Source organism: Lutjanus erythropterus, chromosome 8 (genome assembly GCF_056507025.1).
Source record: "Lutjanus erythropterus isolate fLutEry1 chromosome 8, fLutEry1.hap2, whole genome shotgun sequence".
NCBI classification, from domain to species: domain Eukaryota; kingdom Metazoa; phylum Chordata; class Actinopteri; order Lutjaniformes; family Lutjanidae; genus Lutjanus; species Lutjanus erythropterus.
In genome coordinates, this window is record NC_139324.1 from 13849979 (window position 1) to 13867124 (window position 17146).

Sequence of the window (17146 nt, forward strand, 5' to 3'; positions counted from 1 at the left end):
ATTCATTTTGAAATAGGGCCAACAACGTGATAGATGAGACAACAGACCCACATCTTTGGTGGTGAACATAAAAGTGAACACAGGGAATTGCTCATTATAATGGCTGATATATATGATAGCCAAATCTCCATAAAATGAAATCCAAAATAATTTTAAACAGAAGCAGGGTGGTGTCTGAAGTCAGGAAATGTATTTTTAAGATATAGAGATGGAGAACGTTTTAGGCTTCTTAACCTGAGCAAGAGGGAAAGAGAGAGACACTGAGACAGCTAGGAAACGAGAGACAGAAACTGTGATCATGATTAAGATATGAAGCACTGAGACTGCCCTCACTGCTACACAGACTGGCTATGGCATTTTAATAAGGGCACAACTTGCTGGTGTGTGTGTATGTACGTGTGTGCGTGTGTGTGTGTGTGTGTGCTAGATCACATGAAACATGCACACGTTCTAATATTAACCCATCCCCACACTAACAATGTACATGCTGTCCTCTACTGTTGGTGGTACTTTGTGATATTTGTCTGTACATTGCCTCCTGTCTTTTCTTCATGTGAGTAACCATACAGTATATACCACAGCCCAGTGTACATCTCATGCTGTTTTGTACTTATGTCTGTTGTTGTACTGGATTTGTTTGACATTAGAGATTTGTTTATTTGATACACGGAAGTTGATTGGAAGAAGAACCTTCCATATGTGTGGGACGTTTGGGACCAGAACTGTGTCCAAGAAGTTGACGTGCATATTCACAGTTTGTGTAATCATTTGTACAAAGTGTGAGATGTAATTTAGCAGAAATGTTTCTAGTTGCATGCTGCAAACCACAAAAATCTATAGTCAATAAAGTACTTTTAGAAACCAGTGAAGCACATGAGATTCATTTGTCTGGCTTTAACTGTACAGCACTGACTTGATGATGAGAAATCATGATTTAATCAATAAATGGCTAATTTATTGTGCTATTACATGGCATGTAATAGCACATGTAACATGTAACATCTCCCTATGTGTTCTGCAACCAGCAGCTGTTTCAGTTGCACATTTTGTTGCTCGTAGCAACCACTACAGCAGTTTTACAGCAGTTTGCACTGCGACTCCATCGTTGTTCTTTTCTGGGATTTTAAAAAATGGAAACGCCCACTCAGCTGTTACAAAAAGCAGTGACGCAGGTTACAGTGCTGATGCTCTCCTTACCCTCCCCTCCTCTCCCACACACAAGAAATGAGTCTGATCCTCTCGTAGTCTCAGCTGGAAGATGAATACCGTTGGTGACATTGCAATTTTCACAAACTCTTAGCTTTTTTTGACTAAAAAAATCTAAATAAACTCCCCCACTCTCCCTTTATCCAGATAGCTAACCGAGCTAACAGCACCTAGTGTGCAGCAGATAGCAGTTATTCTGTTTTCGGCTGAGCTCAAGAGGAAAAGGACCATCCAGATTGTAGCCAGCACTAACTTCAGCATCTGTAATGGTATGTGGTGTGTTAGTGTCCATGGCATGGCTAACTGCCACATCTGTGAAGGCTCCATTGATGCTGAAAGGGGCATACAGGTTTTGGAGCGACATATGCTGCTATCCAGATGACATAATTTTAAAATATATCTGAAGAACCATTCTGCATGTGTTACAACAGCATTGCCTCATCGTAAAAGAGTTTGAGTACTAGACTGGCCTTCCTGCAGTCCAGACCTGTTTCTCATTGGAAAATATGTGCTGCATTACGAAATACACTTACTGAGTGTTGTTAAAAGAAAAAATGATGTAACACAGTGGTATGCATTACCTTGTCACAACTTTTTTGGAACATGTTTCAGGTATCAAATAAAGAATGTGTATATTTACAAAAAGCAATTAAGTTAATCAGTTTGAACATTATAAATCAATGCATTCTGTTTTTATTTACACAATGTCCCAAATTCTCTACAATTAATTGGTGTTTGTGCTTTCTGCCTCCAGTAATGGAAAATGTAACAAATTAGACAGTTTTGTGAATCCAGTTTGCTCTACTGCACAAAACAATGTATACAATGCATTTGGTCTAACTTTGTTTAGCCTATGGTATCTCACCTTTTCATTGCTTTGACTGAATTATGTAGTTGTTAGATATTGCCATCTTCACTCAGTTTGATGGCCAACTCCTCTCTTCAACTTTTATTCTAAGCGTGTTTAGCTCACTGCATTGAAAGAAAGAAGTGATAGATATAGAAGTTTGATGCTGAAACTGCAACATTTCTATGAATGTAAGTAAAAAGGTCTTAACCCTTTGATGCACAACATATGAACACCCCTTCTAATGCGCAACATGGGTCAAAAATGACCCGCATTCATTTTCCATGTGTTTTCAGGCTGAGTGAGTGTTTCTTTGCTGTATTTTTTTAAAATCAATTTATTTTATTATTAAATGTCCCAATTATAATTTTAATATCTTGTTTTTGATTAGTATAAGGTCAATGCTTCCATTGTCTGTTTATTATTTTAGGAATAAAAATAGATTTTGGATTACTACACCACATGGGTCAAAAATGACCCATTTATCCAAGTGTGATTTTGAATTAAATTACTTCATACTATAACAATAATTTGCTTCAACTAATCACTTTAGCAATGCTTTGGGCCAAATAATCGTACATTTTATATTTGAAATGTGTTTATTTGTCGTACACAAACATGGACATTCTGTAGACACATACCTCTGATAACAGTTGAACAGTTGATATTTTAACCATTTTAACATCTGATTTGTGACCAAATAAAATATAACAACTGATCACAGTACATATTGAATAGTTTAACAATTGTAATCTTATTTGTGACCAAATACAATAAAACACAATTGATCACAGTGCAGCAGATAAAATTGAACTGATAATTTAACAATGTAATCCGATTTGATTTAAACTAACATAACCAGTGGTGGACAAAGTACTGAACCCCAGTACTTGAGTCAAAGTATAGATACTCCTGGTCAAATATTACTCAACTACAAGTGAAAGTTGTTCAGTCAAAATTTTACTTGAGTTAAAGTACTAGATTACTTGCTTTTAAAAATACTTAAGTTTTCAAAAGTACGTTTTTAAAAATACTTAAGTATTCAAAAGTACAAATTTCAAAGTACATTTTCTAATATCAATACATGTTGTATTGTTTTCATGATGCATTTACAGAAGCTTGTAACTCTGAAACCACCTGATGAAGCTCTGACCTGCTTGTAGAACCACTCTGCTACACAAAGTCTATAGAAACACCTATAAAAACTTCAACATAGAAATACAATCAAAAACAAAAAGGATAGTTATTGTCATTTTCTGATGTAACTGTATTAAAATCACTGCATAAAATTAGATTGAAGCCAACTGTAAGTTGTTCTCCAAGTCTGTTAAATAACTGAGATTTCTTTCTGTCTTCAGGAGCAGTATTTTTATTAATTATGTGGTATTTTTCACCCGGATAAAAACAATCCAACTTAAGCTACTTAACTTAACTTAAGCTAACTTTAAGCTACCTGGAATAATGAATAATTATAATAACATCTTGAGATTTAATTTTGTCTTTCTCCTGCCGTCACCATTACCGCTTTTTGTTTGAATGAAAGAGGGAGAGTTTGCTTGTTCTTGTTACAGAGCGCCTGGACGTATTTCTGCTTTTACATCAGTCCCATTTGAGAGGAGCTACTGTGATTGGTTTCTTTCTGTGAGGAACACAGCATGTGACCAATTGCATTTAAGAAAAGAAGAAACAGCTGACTTCAACAATGTGCTCAGTCAAAAAGTAACAACAACCTTCCTACAAATGTAGTGGACTCAAAAGTACAATATTTGTCTTTGAAATGTAGTGAAGTGAAAGTAATAAGTTTCCAAAAAAATATAATATGCTATAATACAATATAGCTAATAGTATTGAATATATTTTCCTCTCTGACAAGTAATGTACTTTTTCTCAAGGTAACTTAAACCTAATCAATTATTATACAGTTATATTTCACAAGTCTAGCTAGCTAGCAGCAGTTACTTTGACAAGTCTAACTAGCTAACTAATAGGCCAGTTATTATTCTTTCTGAGATAAGTAGTCTAATGTACTTATTTAATAGACTGTATGACTAATTCTCAAGGTAACTTAAACCCTTATCAATTATCATATACTTATGTTTCACAAGTCATCAAATGTCAACATCTAACTAACAGTAGCCTATTGAAAATGTTTCCCTTTCTGACAAGAAATGGAGCTACTTAGTCTTCAAATTACCTTAAACATAATCAATAATTATGCAGAGTTATCACATCAAATTTCTTATCAGGTAAGATGATAATTATTGTAAAATAAGACTTACATGTTTCAGGTCTTCAAATAGTTCTCCACAGTGGGCTACAGTAAATACTGTATGTTACACAAATGTGGGTCATTTCTGACCCATGTGTGAAAACTTCATGAAGACTGACAAAAGCTATGCTTATTCATAAAGGAAGAACAGAACACTTAATATGATGATTTGTGCTAAATAAAACAATTAAAATTTACTGAATAGTTGGATAAATAAATGATGACATACATAGAATATAAACATTCAGCATTGAAACACTCAGCCATACATGAAATAACATGGGAAATGGATATGGGTCATTTTAGACCCATGTTGCGCATTAGAGGGGTAGTGATATAAAAAGTGTTTTTATTCAAAATGTAAAAAAGAAAAATATACAAGAAGGATGAATTATGATCAAAAACAAGTTAACTGAGGAATACCTGGAATGCTGAGTAATAAAATTAATTAATTGCAAAGATACAGCAAATAAAAACTCAGTCGGGTCACTTTAGACCCATGTTGTGCATCAAAGGGTTAATAGTAATGTTGGCTATTTAGCACTAGTTTATGAATGTACCTAACTGTATAACGTTACTAACAACTTTAATATGTTTGCTAAGTTAGCTGTTTGTTGAAGGAAAAAAGACCTATGGGAAGGACTGTGCTTCTGACAAAAGGGGTGGACACTTCAACTTTTGGGAAATATTTTTGCCCGAAGTTCTTTTAAGTACAAATTAGACAGGTGGCTAATTCTTCCATAAAGCCCCTTTAACCTTGAGCTGCTGTGGCCTGGGGGAGGTGCATATCTGAAAGTGGCCTATGATGCATATAGGTCCTAATGTATAGCCCTTAGAAATGAAATGTCATTTTACACAGAAAGGCAATAGCACAGTTGTTGTTTCAAAGGCTTTTATTGCAAACAAGACACAAGTCCAGCTAAAACGCACTGTCCATCTGTCTTCCTCCCTCCTGCCCTCAGGCTGCTGATATAGTTTTACTCTAAACAGCAACCTTTGACACCAGCATTTCCACCCCATCCAGGATGTTTTTAGCAAAACAATCTCAGTAACATAATCGCCTCAGCTACTAACGACTCGGTTTCACAAGCAGAACATCTGACCACTGCCAGGTTCTTCTGGTGCAGAGGAGTTTTCGCCTCTACATTTAGTAAAGTCTTCCCATTGTTTTTTGCTACCATGGTAAATGAATGCTGGATATGAAACTACTAAAATCCTTGGGAGTCAGCTAGCAGTGAAATTAATTTGTCAGTAACAACAGTGGTTATGTTGTTTTTGTTAACTGAGCCTCCTGTAGCTCCTTATTTGACAGGTATGGATCTTGACAATAGATCAGTGTCAGTGTCAGTTTCTCCAGACTTTACTTTAGCCATAGGTGCAGATACATGAGATTACAATACATCCAATATGATACAAAAGTAAGTGAGTATTGCGTCAAATAATGTTCATATTCGCTCAAGTGTCAAGTGTCTTGAGTCTGATTGGCCATCTGTGTTTCATTTGTCATGTCAAGACTTTTCTGCTGTTTCATCCACATGGCTGCATACAGACCTCCCTGGACCAGCAGCTCCTCGTGCCTGAACAGAGCAGGTTACAAGAAGAACAAAAAGGAGAATATGGAGTGAGACATTACATTTGTAATTGTACATTGTACATACAATTGTACATCACAAATAGGCATGGGATGTTCATGGCCCAGGAAAGCGGCTAAAGTGGCTCATTAAAAGTGCTCAGAACAACTATCGAGTATCAGTGACATCGAGGAGGTGAGATGCCTGCACAGAGCCCAGAGGATAGAAAAAGACAACACCCACCACAGCCACAGCCTGTTAACTGCTGCTATCTGGCAGGAGATACAGAGGTATCTGCTGCCGTACCACCAGACTCCTGCAGCAGCTTCTTCTCTCATGCTGTGAGGCTGTTTAATTCATCCTTAGCACTCCAGAATATAGATTAGTTTCTTCTATATTAGTGTTTCTTCAACTAATTCCAACCAATCAGTCTAGAGAAAACTACACTGAAATCTTGGGTCACCAGCCTAAATCCTTGTTTAGGCACCAAAACTACTCAGATCAGAAAAGATCATAATTTGGGATCAACTATGCATATTACTTAAGTTAACTTAGGTATATAGCATAAGTTAAGTACATTACATAAGTTAAGTCAAAATAAGATAATGTTGACTTTTGGTTGTACAGGACACGTACAGCAGGCTCCTGGAGTTGGGATGAAAGTCTGGGTTTGTTTGACCCATCCATCCACCCCAACTTTCTCCATTTGTGGACTTTGTCAGTCTTTATATTACGCCACCTGACTTTCTCCTTTGCTGCCATCATAATTATTAGATTTCAATGGGGTCACAGATCTGGCAGTAAATATAAACTGTATAAAGAGGTTGTAATAAGATGCTTGAGCTGACAACCACACATGTTTGTTTTTCTGGTGAGGGTAGGCTGGCTTTTCTGATTTTCTGTCTTTCTAGAAAAGGGGAGGTTTGTAATAGTGGGTGACGACAGCAAAGAAATGCTGTGTTTACTTTGCAAATGTTTAATAAAGTGGTTGAGATAGAGTTTTCTGTTTTAATTTAAAAAATAAAATAGCTTGTGACAGCAAAGAACCTTACTTTAATATTCAAAATGTCATGACATTTCCAACCAGGTCTTGAACACAAATACAAACAAACAAAAAAGTGAAGAAAATGTAAGAGGACAAGTCTGTCTCCTAAAAACAGAGGTTTTATAAATCAAATTTGCATTTTTACAATACCTGTTTGATATCCATTGTCTTGAGGAATGAAAAGATTAAAAAAGGAAAATTGTTGAAAAAAGGGATAGAAATTAGAGAAATTGTAGGAAAAGTAGAGCAGGCAGGGGAGAAGGTGGGTCACTCATAATGTCTTGTGACACCAGAGCTGCTTTAAAAACAAAGTTGAGCTGTCTAAAATCTTCCTGCAGACTTTAACCAACTTTACTATGAATTAATAAAACCACAAGTCTGTTACCGTCTGGACTGCCAGACAGAGAGAGAGGGGGAGAGAGAAAGACAGCGAGGGTCAGAAATAGAGGATACGGAGAAAATGAGCTGGATAGAGAGGTTAAGAGTAAGAACAGGTTGAAGCGGAAGAAATGTAACGACAAGGACAAATGCAGAGATGGTGTTAAAGGCAAAGAAGGGGAAATGGGCAGAGAAAGTGAAAGGGAAGGTCAAGAGGACAATCTGAGGAAAGAAAAAAAGGAAAGCGCAAGAGGAGAAAGAAAAATACTGAACAAAGAGAAAAATGTTAGGGTTGTGTAATGTTATTCTAAAGGAGTTTCTCCTCTGGTTTAACATTACACTCGTAAAACATCATCAGACTCATGATGGACTTTTTTGTAAAATAAAGAATCAAAACTAATGCAGCAGAACTAGAGATATAGTCATTTTTATTCTATGCATACTTCCTTGTCATAACCTGGCACCTTCATTACCCAGAATGCAACTCGGCCACCAACAGTTTGGTTGGAGAATTGGGTGTGTTATGCCAGTAGTGGCTGATGTAGCCTCAATCTGAGCGGGCAACTGAGGTCCGGTAGGATGGTGAAGGCATGACCCACCCTACTCTGCTTCTGATTGGTTTACCCTGCCCTACCCAATATCAATCCTGATGCCTAAACCTACCCAACCCAAATGACTCCAACCAACAAAGGCGACAAGCGCCAGCCATTAAGAGTCAGAGAATGTGGGTCATGAATTCACTCTTCTGAGTAAAAAAAAATAACATTAAAGCCCCAGATGTTGTCATTTTCTAACCTGTGGTTTGCAGCCACTAATGGCATTCAACTTATCTCCTTTTGCACAACGCAAATAAGAAAAGAAGAGATTTGGGGTCTTGCCTATTTTTTTAGCGTGATGGGCACGGTCCCCTGCAAAAATACTTTTTCAATGTCTATATGTGTACAAGAAGTCACAGACATTAAAAAAATCAGGTGAAGGGCAGCATTTTTCCAGTGCACTATTTTACTTTCACTCTTTTCTCTCTTTCTCTTATTATTATTGCAGGGACAGTGTGACTCTTCAGAGCAATGGGCCTTTGGGGCATAGAGCATTTGTTTTCAGGTTAACAAGCTGTTGGACAAATAGGATTTCGATCCAATGGGACAATTTTCATATTATTGGGATTTCAGAATAGCGGGCCATCAAAACAATGACATGGTAGTGGGTCAATCACTTTCTCTTTCACCTTCTTTTAAAGGCTGTGTGAAGAAAATTCTGGATTCTTCTTATAAAAACATTATACATGTTAGAAAATAGTTGCTGAAAACACTCAGAACTAGCGTGGTATTGTGGAGTTAGACCGTTAAACTGCTGTTCACGATTTTTTAGGCGGACATGAAACATGACACTACATAAGTCCCATGAATGATGCCACCGCCCCACCCTTCAATCTGTTAGATGGAGCATCCATGTTTCAAGTTGTTTTCAGGTTGTAGTGGTGTTTGACAGCAAAGCAGACACATCCCCAGTGTTTCACAGCAGAGAAAATTGCTGATTTTTCATGATTTTGAGACCTAATTTTATATATTTGAAATGTTTTTTACTACTTTTTTTTCCAATTTTAAACTCAGAACACACATTTATTGTCACTTTACACAAACTTTTAAAACACAGACAATCAGATAAGTGACAACAGGTCAGAAAAATACAGAAATGAGAACAAAAAAAATCAGGAGTTTGGTTCTATTAAAACTCAACGAGAGGAGACAGAACCAAAGTTTAACCATCTGAGACTCAGCAGAGTAAATGTGTTGTGTCTTCCCCACTGCTTAACCGATGTGGGCTGAAAGGTAACAAAGGAGAAGACTTTTCGTTGTGGTTGAAGACCTTCACAAAACCCCCCTTAACTAACAGGATGGTTTGGACACACGTTGTCTTCACATATAACCAGCGTTTCAGAACTAGCCAGCTTAGTGTGGACATAGTCCTCATAAAGAATGCTAAGCACAGGGACAGCCTGAGGACAAGATAAGGCCTCTTCCTGACTCTGTTTCATAATACACTCCCACACTTTGTAGCAGAAGCTGTGGGTATTCTGACACCGGAGGTGAAATGGGCCTGTCTTGTGTTTACATCACAGTGTCGATCAAAAGATGAATGGGTTTTGGTTGGCGCTCCCCACACATGCCTGCAGGGACAATTAAAGTCCCTGCATGTGTTTACCCTGGACTACAGCCCTGCATGTGACCAGCTCATCTCTCAGGTGTGTTCTTCGATATACCTCAGTATTATTCTGTTATATGTTATATACTTTTCAGAATTTACTTTAGAAAGTCAGATATCACTTCCTTTGCCCTCTGATTGCCACTGTGTGTTTGTGCGTGACCTCAGTGTGTGACAAAGGAAGTCTTCATACCCAGGTCCTATATCAAAGGACTGTACGCATCAGCAGTTGAGTGCCCACCCCACTCTATGTGTGTGTGTGTGTGTGTGTGTGTGTGTGTGTGTGTGTGTGTGTGGTGTTGTTCATCAGCCTCTAGGGCTGAGAAAGATACCAGAAGGTTTAAGGGTCAAATACAAAAACACTCTCTGAGGTTTTGATCTACAGATAACAAATTTGCAAGCACTTAAGACACACAGAATCATTCAGGTGTGTCAGTCAATCACACACACACACACACACACACACACACACACACACACACACACACACACACACACACACACACACACACACACACACCGGTGGAGATAACCTTACCTCCCTCTCTCTGCTATCTGTCCATTGTGAACCACCAGGATCTGGTCTGCTTCGACAACTGTGGACAACCTGTAACATCATAAAAATATTATTATATTATGTGTACTTCTTTGTACTGTTATCTACCAGGCACAAAATAAAAGCCAAAGCATAATAACTTTAATAGTTTTAAGACAGAGAGCATAATAGTAAAATTACCAGCGTCCAAGAGTTTGCTTTTTAGTTTTGTGAAATTTAAAAGAAAATTTAACAAAGCAAATATCATCTACATCCATCATTATTAAACCAGTATGTTTGTTATGTCACCAATACAAAAGAAATAAGGGTCAGAACTACAAAGAAAGTAACAAAAGTTGTAATAAATCAGACGTATTCTTTAAACACATATGTGTGTTACAAGTGTCACAAAGTTTCCAGGAGGCAGCCGATCAAAGACCAATCAGTGTCTCCACAGTGCTTTGGAACAACAGAGAAAGGACGAAGGAAAGGAAGATAGTTACAGAGACAGTAATTCCAGTGGTGCCAGAAGTCGGGAATAGGGGGATAAGATGAGGAAATGGGAAAAGATGAAGAGGCGTGTAGAAAGAGAGAGTTCGGGGGGGAGGTCATAATGTGTGGTTGGATGTTAAATACGTTCAGCTGTCTTATAAAAGTAAAATGCACTGTCATTCCTCAATAATCACTAACAGAAACACACAATCTCACTCACTCACTCACTCACTTCAGTTCTGTCATTTTGACACACATGTGCAACAAACTGACACACACAGTTGAGTATGTCGCTGTGGGTTGGAGAACTCTGTATGAACTTGTCTGTAAATTATTAAAGTTAATATTTATGACCGGTCTCTGATGAGAGTCTGATTAAAGCCACACTCTAGAATTTAAATGGCTCTCAGCTCTGGACTCAACTTTGTGATGTGACCCAATGAGGAATCAGAAGATTATTTCCAAGGTGTTGGAAGACGCACATGAAAGTTGTCCATGGATGCATAATTTTCAGCGTGGAATATTTCTTTAAGAAGCAAACATTTGTGAGATAAATGGTTGAATCTGAAAATAGGTTTTTAAAAGTAAGACGGACACGTCGCCCACATCTCCAGTGGAAATCATTCCCTTGTATACAATGCTGTGTGCAGAACAAAAAAAAAAGGTTCAGCAGACCATAGAGCTCATGCCTCTCCAAACTGCTGAATGTCACTTTAAGCTTCAGCAGAGCCACCACTCTGCTTTAATGTCATCAAGGCTATCTTTGGACGTCCACCTTCAATATTTGATAGAAAACCTCGGTCAAAGGTAGAAATATCTCTCCCCAGAGACTGCAGACGTCAGTGGGTTTTTTTCTCCACTCATTCAGGCTTTACAGCAAGAAAAGAAAGTGTTTACATCCAGGCAGTATAGTCAGTGTATATATGCATGTCCTGTTTTTGAGGTTAGGCTTAGAATAAACTTTTTACTGCATTTCTTCTCCTCAGCTGACACAGTAAATGTTGACTGAAGGTTGATGTTATGACATCACTGGTTGGTTCTAGCTGATATAAGCAGTGTCATATTTTGTTTTACAGGACTAAAAACTAAAAAAATGGATTGCATCGTTTTGGGCATGCATTGTTAAGTAGATGCACAATATGACTGAAGATGTGACCTGAAGGCGTTAAAAAGGCATTTTTCATTTCCTCTTACATTTAAAGAAAGTATCTAATGAGGTAAAGAAAGGTTTTTAAACCCATGAAACCTTATGAAAATTCATTTAACCTCCCAAACATCTCAGTAGACTGCCACCATATTCAGCAGAAGGGTAGAAATCCCTCCATCCAATAAATGAAGTTGATTAAAGAGAGATTTCAGCTCATCCTCCAAAGTTATCATGAGCTGTCTGTTGTGATTGTGTGTGTGTGTGTTTTATTTTTATTTAAGGCCCAGCTGATTAGGTCAATAAACAGTCCTGATCCTACCACCAGACTCCATCTGTTGCTGTTATTGAAGGATTAAGAGGCTGGTGGATCAATGTGTTCAATATAAGGTCTAAGAAAGAGACAGAAAAATGAGCCCCATACAATTCATTTTTAAAGGAAGATAATATAAAAAAAAAACACAAGATGTCTTATCTGGATCATTTGTGTTTGGAACCAGTAAAGAATAAATGAAAAACTAAAACAAATGAACACAATTAATGAAGTTTTTGTTTGATTATTCACTTGATTTGTCTAATTGGCTGCACCGCTGACTCAAACTGCAACAAAATGTACACTCAATATACAAATATGCTCATGCTTGTCAGAGAGATCTGTGAAACAGTAAAAATAAGTAGTGAAACAAAATACTTATTTGGTTAAAGATATTCAAATATGATTTCCACACGAATACATAAATTAAACCCGATTGTAGACAGTCAATCAATAGCACAAGTAGTGGACACTGACATCTGCTCAAGCATCTTTGTTGAGTTTTTGTTTGTGCAGTTTACTTCAGAAGTTACAATTCATAATGTTTGTCTTAACAGAGCAATGGTCAGCACTCTAGCAACAAAGAGTTTGACTAATGCCTCGCAGCTTTGGTGTTAACAGATGAGTAGTCACAGTCATCATCTGTAAACAATGTTTTTATGCATGGGTCAGAGTTTCCATACAGGTGCACACGTCCCCCTGCCAGGTTTGTTTTTCTTTTGGTGGAGGGACACACATCTTTAATGGGTTTAAATGGACAAATGTATCCACCTCATTGTAAAAGTCTACAGGAGCTCTATGAGGCTGTACTTGGGTGCAGCTGTGCTTTGAGCTAAATGCTAACATCAGCATGACAACATGCTCAAAACAACAATGCTGACATATCCAGGCCTACGCTGCATCTGAAATCACACGTTATGCACAAATGCGTACTATCGTTGTACATACCTTTGCGTAAATAACCAGTAGAATATATCTTTTCAGACACACTGCTCAGCACATATCACCTCACTTCCTGACAGCCTCTTTGCTGGTTGGAAATGCATAACCATGGTAACCTCTGCCAATGACAAACCACTTTTAAAAATATGGTACAGACAGTGAAGTGAAGCCTTACATACATTTAAACTGAAGCATTATTTACAATGTGCCAGAGCTGCCTTGGTCGCTGTCTGCCTTTTTTTGTTATGTTGATTTTGTTGCCATCACTACTGCATTGCATTGTGGGATATTTATGCCCAGTGCGTGCCCACTGTGATGTTTCCCTGAAAATAGCATGCTCCTCATACTATTGGTTGCATAGTAAGGTTTTGTACATACTAAAAAAAATCTCACCTCCTGTTTCAGCATACTAAAAAGCATGTTAGTAAAGAATTTTGGATGCAGCTACCATGTTCACAATCTTAATTTAGTTTGTATGCTAGATTTCACTGATTAGCACTAAACAAGTACAGCTGAGGTTGATGGAAATGACAGTACTTTTGCTTGTATTTGGTCATAAACACATAAAAGTACTAGATACACTGGAAATTTGACGATGAGCCAATACAAAATGACAATTCATCATGAAAATGTATGAATCAAACTTTCAATATGTTTTCGTTGGGTTGCAGCTTAGTCAAATTTTTGTTTTGTTGTTTTATGGTTTGCTTCCTAAAGCTACTGGGGTCTGGGTCTAACAATATGAAGCAGTCAGTTAAGCTCAATGTAGAAAAAAAAAATATTGCACAAGAATAGGTCATCATTCTCCTTACGACCCGCAAGTGATTGGTAAAAAACAAAATCTGTTAGAGAACAAAAAGCATTACTGTTCATGGAATGCAACATACTGTATGATCTGGTCATGTTGCCAGTGGAATGTGGAAATTAAAATATTGTTTCTAGATATTTCCTATGTAGTAGATAATGGGCAGAAACCATGTTTTAATAATGTTAGTCATGGGCCAAGAAAAAAATAATCCATTATCCTTATGATATAGAACACAGAGGACATGATAAAAACTGGGTTCATCACTCCTGGTGTATTTTAATGTATGCAAGTGTCAGACCCTTTCAAGTCTTTTTCAATATCACTCAGACTGATGAATAACCAGACATCTGTTTCTTTTACTTTTGTTGACCTGTCATCACGCGTCATCTCATATCCTCCAATCAGCTTTTCATTTAATCTCTCCATCCCTCTCTTTGTGTCTGCTCTAATCCTGTTTTCCTTTCACCACATCCCTCTTTTCCTTTCATCTCTCTTACTCACATTTGTTTTTCCTTTTCAGTTTGGTCGTGTATTACCACTGAAAGTCTAATTACATTGTAACATACCACAGTCATTTCTAAAGCAGAAAGTGTCCCATGTCCAGTACCATAATTTACCACCTTTTGCCCAGAACAACTGATACTTACAGCAAGTTAAAAAAAAAAAAAAAAAAAGCAGTGTGGTATTGGCATTAACAAACATATCCACGCTTCACCTGAATCTCCACAGATGACTGGTGGATATTTCAGTTCACTGACAAGGTGTTCAGTGATACCTGGGGTGTGTGGTGATTATTTCCATAACATAATTTCACCTGACTGTTCATCAAACCATTTCCACATGGTACACTACAACAGGAAGTATTATTTTACCCTAACCCCCCCCTACTATGGATGAATCTGGTATGATACAATGTTAAGTTCTTGCTGTTTCATTAACATTCCTAACTTATTAGGAAACTCCCTTATCACATGACACATAGCTTGGTAGTAATGTCACCTGTGTGCGACTACTATAGTCGTCCTGTTGGTGCAGACCTTGGCGAGTGAAGCCTGGATGTTCCTCTCAGTTTGGGTGTCCAGTGATGAAGTGGCCTGGTAGATCAAACACAATATATTATTGGAAATACAGTATCATTTAAGTAATAAGGAGTACAATTAAATGAATCGAATATTTGCAAAAATCAACACTGTTTGTCATAATACATAATCAAATATCATGGATCACATTAGCTGGTGAAGTAATTAGCCAACTGTCATATTCACTCAGACAGTATTTTGCTAGTGATAATGTTAGCAGTATTTTGTTAACCTCAGCAGACTCCAGGCATTGCGTAGGTAGCAAATGTACTTGCGCCCTTACTTGCACCCATGCGTGCGTTGGTCTTAAAATGAGGTGTGGTCAGGCGCATGTTGTACAGTTGTGAAGGCTGTTAAAATATTTACGTGTTGTACCCCCATGTGCACATGCTGGCTTCCCTGTATCCTCACCTCATCCAACAGAATGATCCGAGGTTCTTTCAGGATGGTTCGAGCAATCGCCACTCTCTGTTTCTCCCCACCACTGAGCTTCAGACCTCGCTCCCCCACATCTGTGTCATACCCTGCTGGGACACAATGCCATCATCAGCATAATTCACTTTGTGAGCCCAAATTTTACAAGATTATGATAAATCAGTCCACCACAGGGACCAGGGATTATTTTACTGCCCAAAACATCTCAGCTTGGGGGGTGGTACTTTCCAAAAGTACAGAAACTTTCAAGGTGAGGCTTACAGCACTGAATAGTTCTTACTCATTATTTGCAGCATTTCATTTCAGCCACCATTAAAAAAAAAAAAAAAAAAAAAACTAGCCGCAAACTAGTTTGTTTTTTGTTGATTTTACTTCAACACACCAACATGGAGTTAAAGTAATTTGCCCTATCTTTGGAAATCTTTAGACTTCAGTGGAAACACAGATGTTGGGCTGCAGGAAACATTTAGTTCTTGGAAAAGTAGCTCCTGGGACTAAAAGTTTGGGCTACTAGTAGCTTGGCTTAAGTCAAGCAACAAAATCAAGTTCATCACTATCATCTACACACACTCACACACCCCAGCCTGACCCTGAGGTAGCTCCAGTATCCTGGCGTGTATGTCAGCAGCCATGGCAGCTCTCTCCACCTCCTGGTTGCTGGCTGTAATTCGACTGTAGCGGATGTTGTTGCCGATGGTGTCGTTGAAAAGAACTGTATCCTGGGGAACCACGCCGATGTACGACCTCAGAGAAGACTGGCGTACCTTGCACAGAGAAAGGGACAAAACTGTTAGCCTTGGTACTAAGCAAACACAGTTGTTTCGTTCACCTGGATTCAAATTGGAGCCAGCATTGCAACCCACTCCTATATAAGTCTTTATTTCATGTCAGATTTACAGATCATGTCGTACCTGGGAATGGAAAACAGCCCTCTTCAAAACTGCGGCTCATGATATAAATTTATCACATGTCTGTGTGGAACTGGGTTGAATTCTCTCTCTATTTGCTCTTTCTCTCTCTTCCTCTCTCTCACACACGCAGACACACACAGAGCATACATCTGCATAAATGTTGCATGGCTTAATTCATCCTATACTTTATAATGCATGCTGCCCCAGGTCACAGACAGCACACGTCCTGAACCGATTTCTGTCCCTGTCTGTCCATCTTTCGCCCGGGCTTTTACATATCTGACTTTACCCATTTACCATCTTTCTGCTTCTCGACACCTTAAATGTCCCTACTAATTAGTTAATCATGCACACTGTAGCAAGTATGTTTCAGGGTTCAAATATTTCCATGTGTTTTCTAGCAATATCACCACAAGCCTCTAATATTGTGTTCTTTAGTGTGTGTGTATGTGTGTGTATAGTGGAGCCTTGTATGTGGTGATGTAATAGAAACAAATATGATGGAAATAATGGAACTAGATAGCACTCGGCTTAGGGTGATCAAAAAAATGTTTCCATCAGCAGTTTCATATTATTTTCTAGAGCTGTAGTCAAAGAAAATCTTGGTTGACTTAAATTCTATACTCTTCAACCAATCGATTGGCCAGTGGGGCAAAAAAACTGCACAATACCTCTAGATTAATCAGCCACAGTGCAGTCCAGAATGCACTATACACCATACTATAAGGCCTAATTGGCTGCTAATCAAAGTTACATAGCGCTACCAAGCAAATGAAATCCTGCAAGTTGACCTGTTTTTTTTAACGTGGGAATAGCCACATAAGCAACGTGCTAGCACCAAATTCGTAAAAAAACATAAAACAGGGCAAAACTTACAACCTTCAAGTTTGCATTCAGGCAGCATAAAAGCCACACACATAAAGAACAGAAAAACAGAAATAAACTGCTTCTCTGATGTGGTGTTAGTCA

At 38.0% G+C, this 17146-nt stretch overlaps 1 protein-coding gene across 2 annotated transcripts in view; it reads right to left on the reverse strand.

The window, feature by feature from the left end:
- Positions 1-5216: 5216 nt before the first annotated feature.
- Positions 5217-17146, reverse strand: part of abcb6b (ATP binding cassette subfamily B member 6 (LAN blood group) b) — a 42015-nt gene continuing 30085 nt past the window's right edge. The window contains exons 15-19 of one of the 2 annotated variants that reach the window (XM_084724008.1): positions 15856-16030; positions 15243-15355; positions 14752-14846; positions 10057-10125; positions 5217-5899 (exon numbers count right to left, since the gene is read on the reverse strand). In XM_084724008.1, coding sequence (XP_084580134.1) covers positions 5785-5899; positions 10057-10125; positions 14752-14846; positions 15243-15355; positions 15856-16030 — 567 coding nt within the window. In that variant the 3' untranslated portion in view covers positions 5217-5784. Of the gene's footprint in view, positions 5900-10056; positions 10126-14751; positions 14847-15242; positions 15356-15844; positions 16031-17146 lie in introns of both variants that reach the window. The other variant, XR_014771270.1, reaches the window with a different exon arrangement.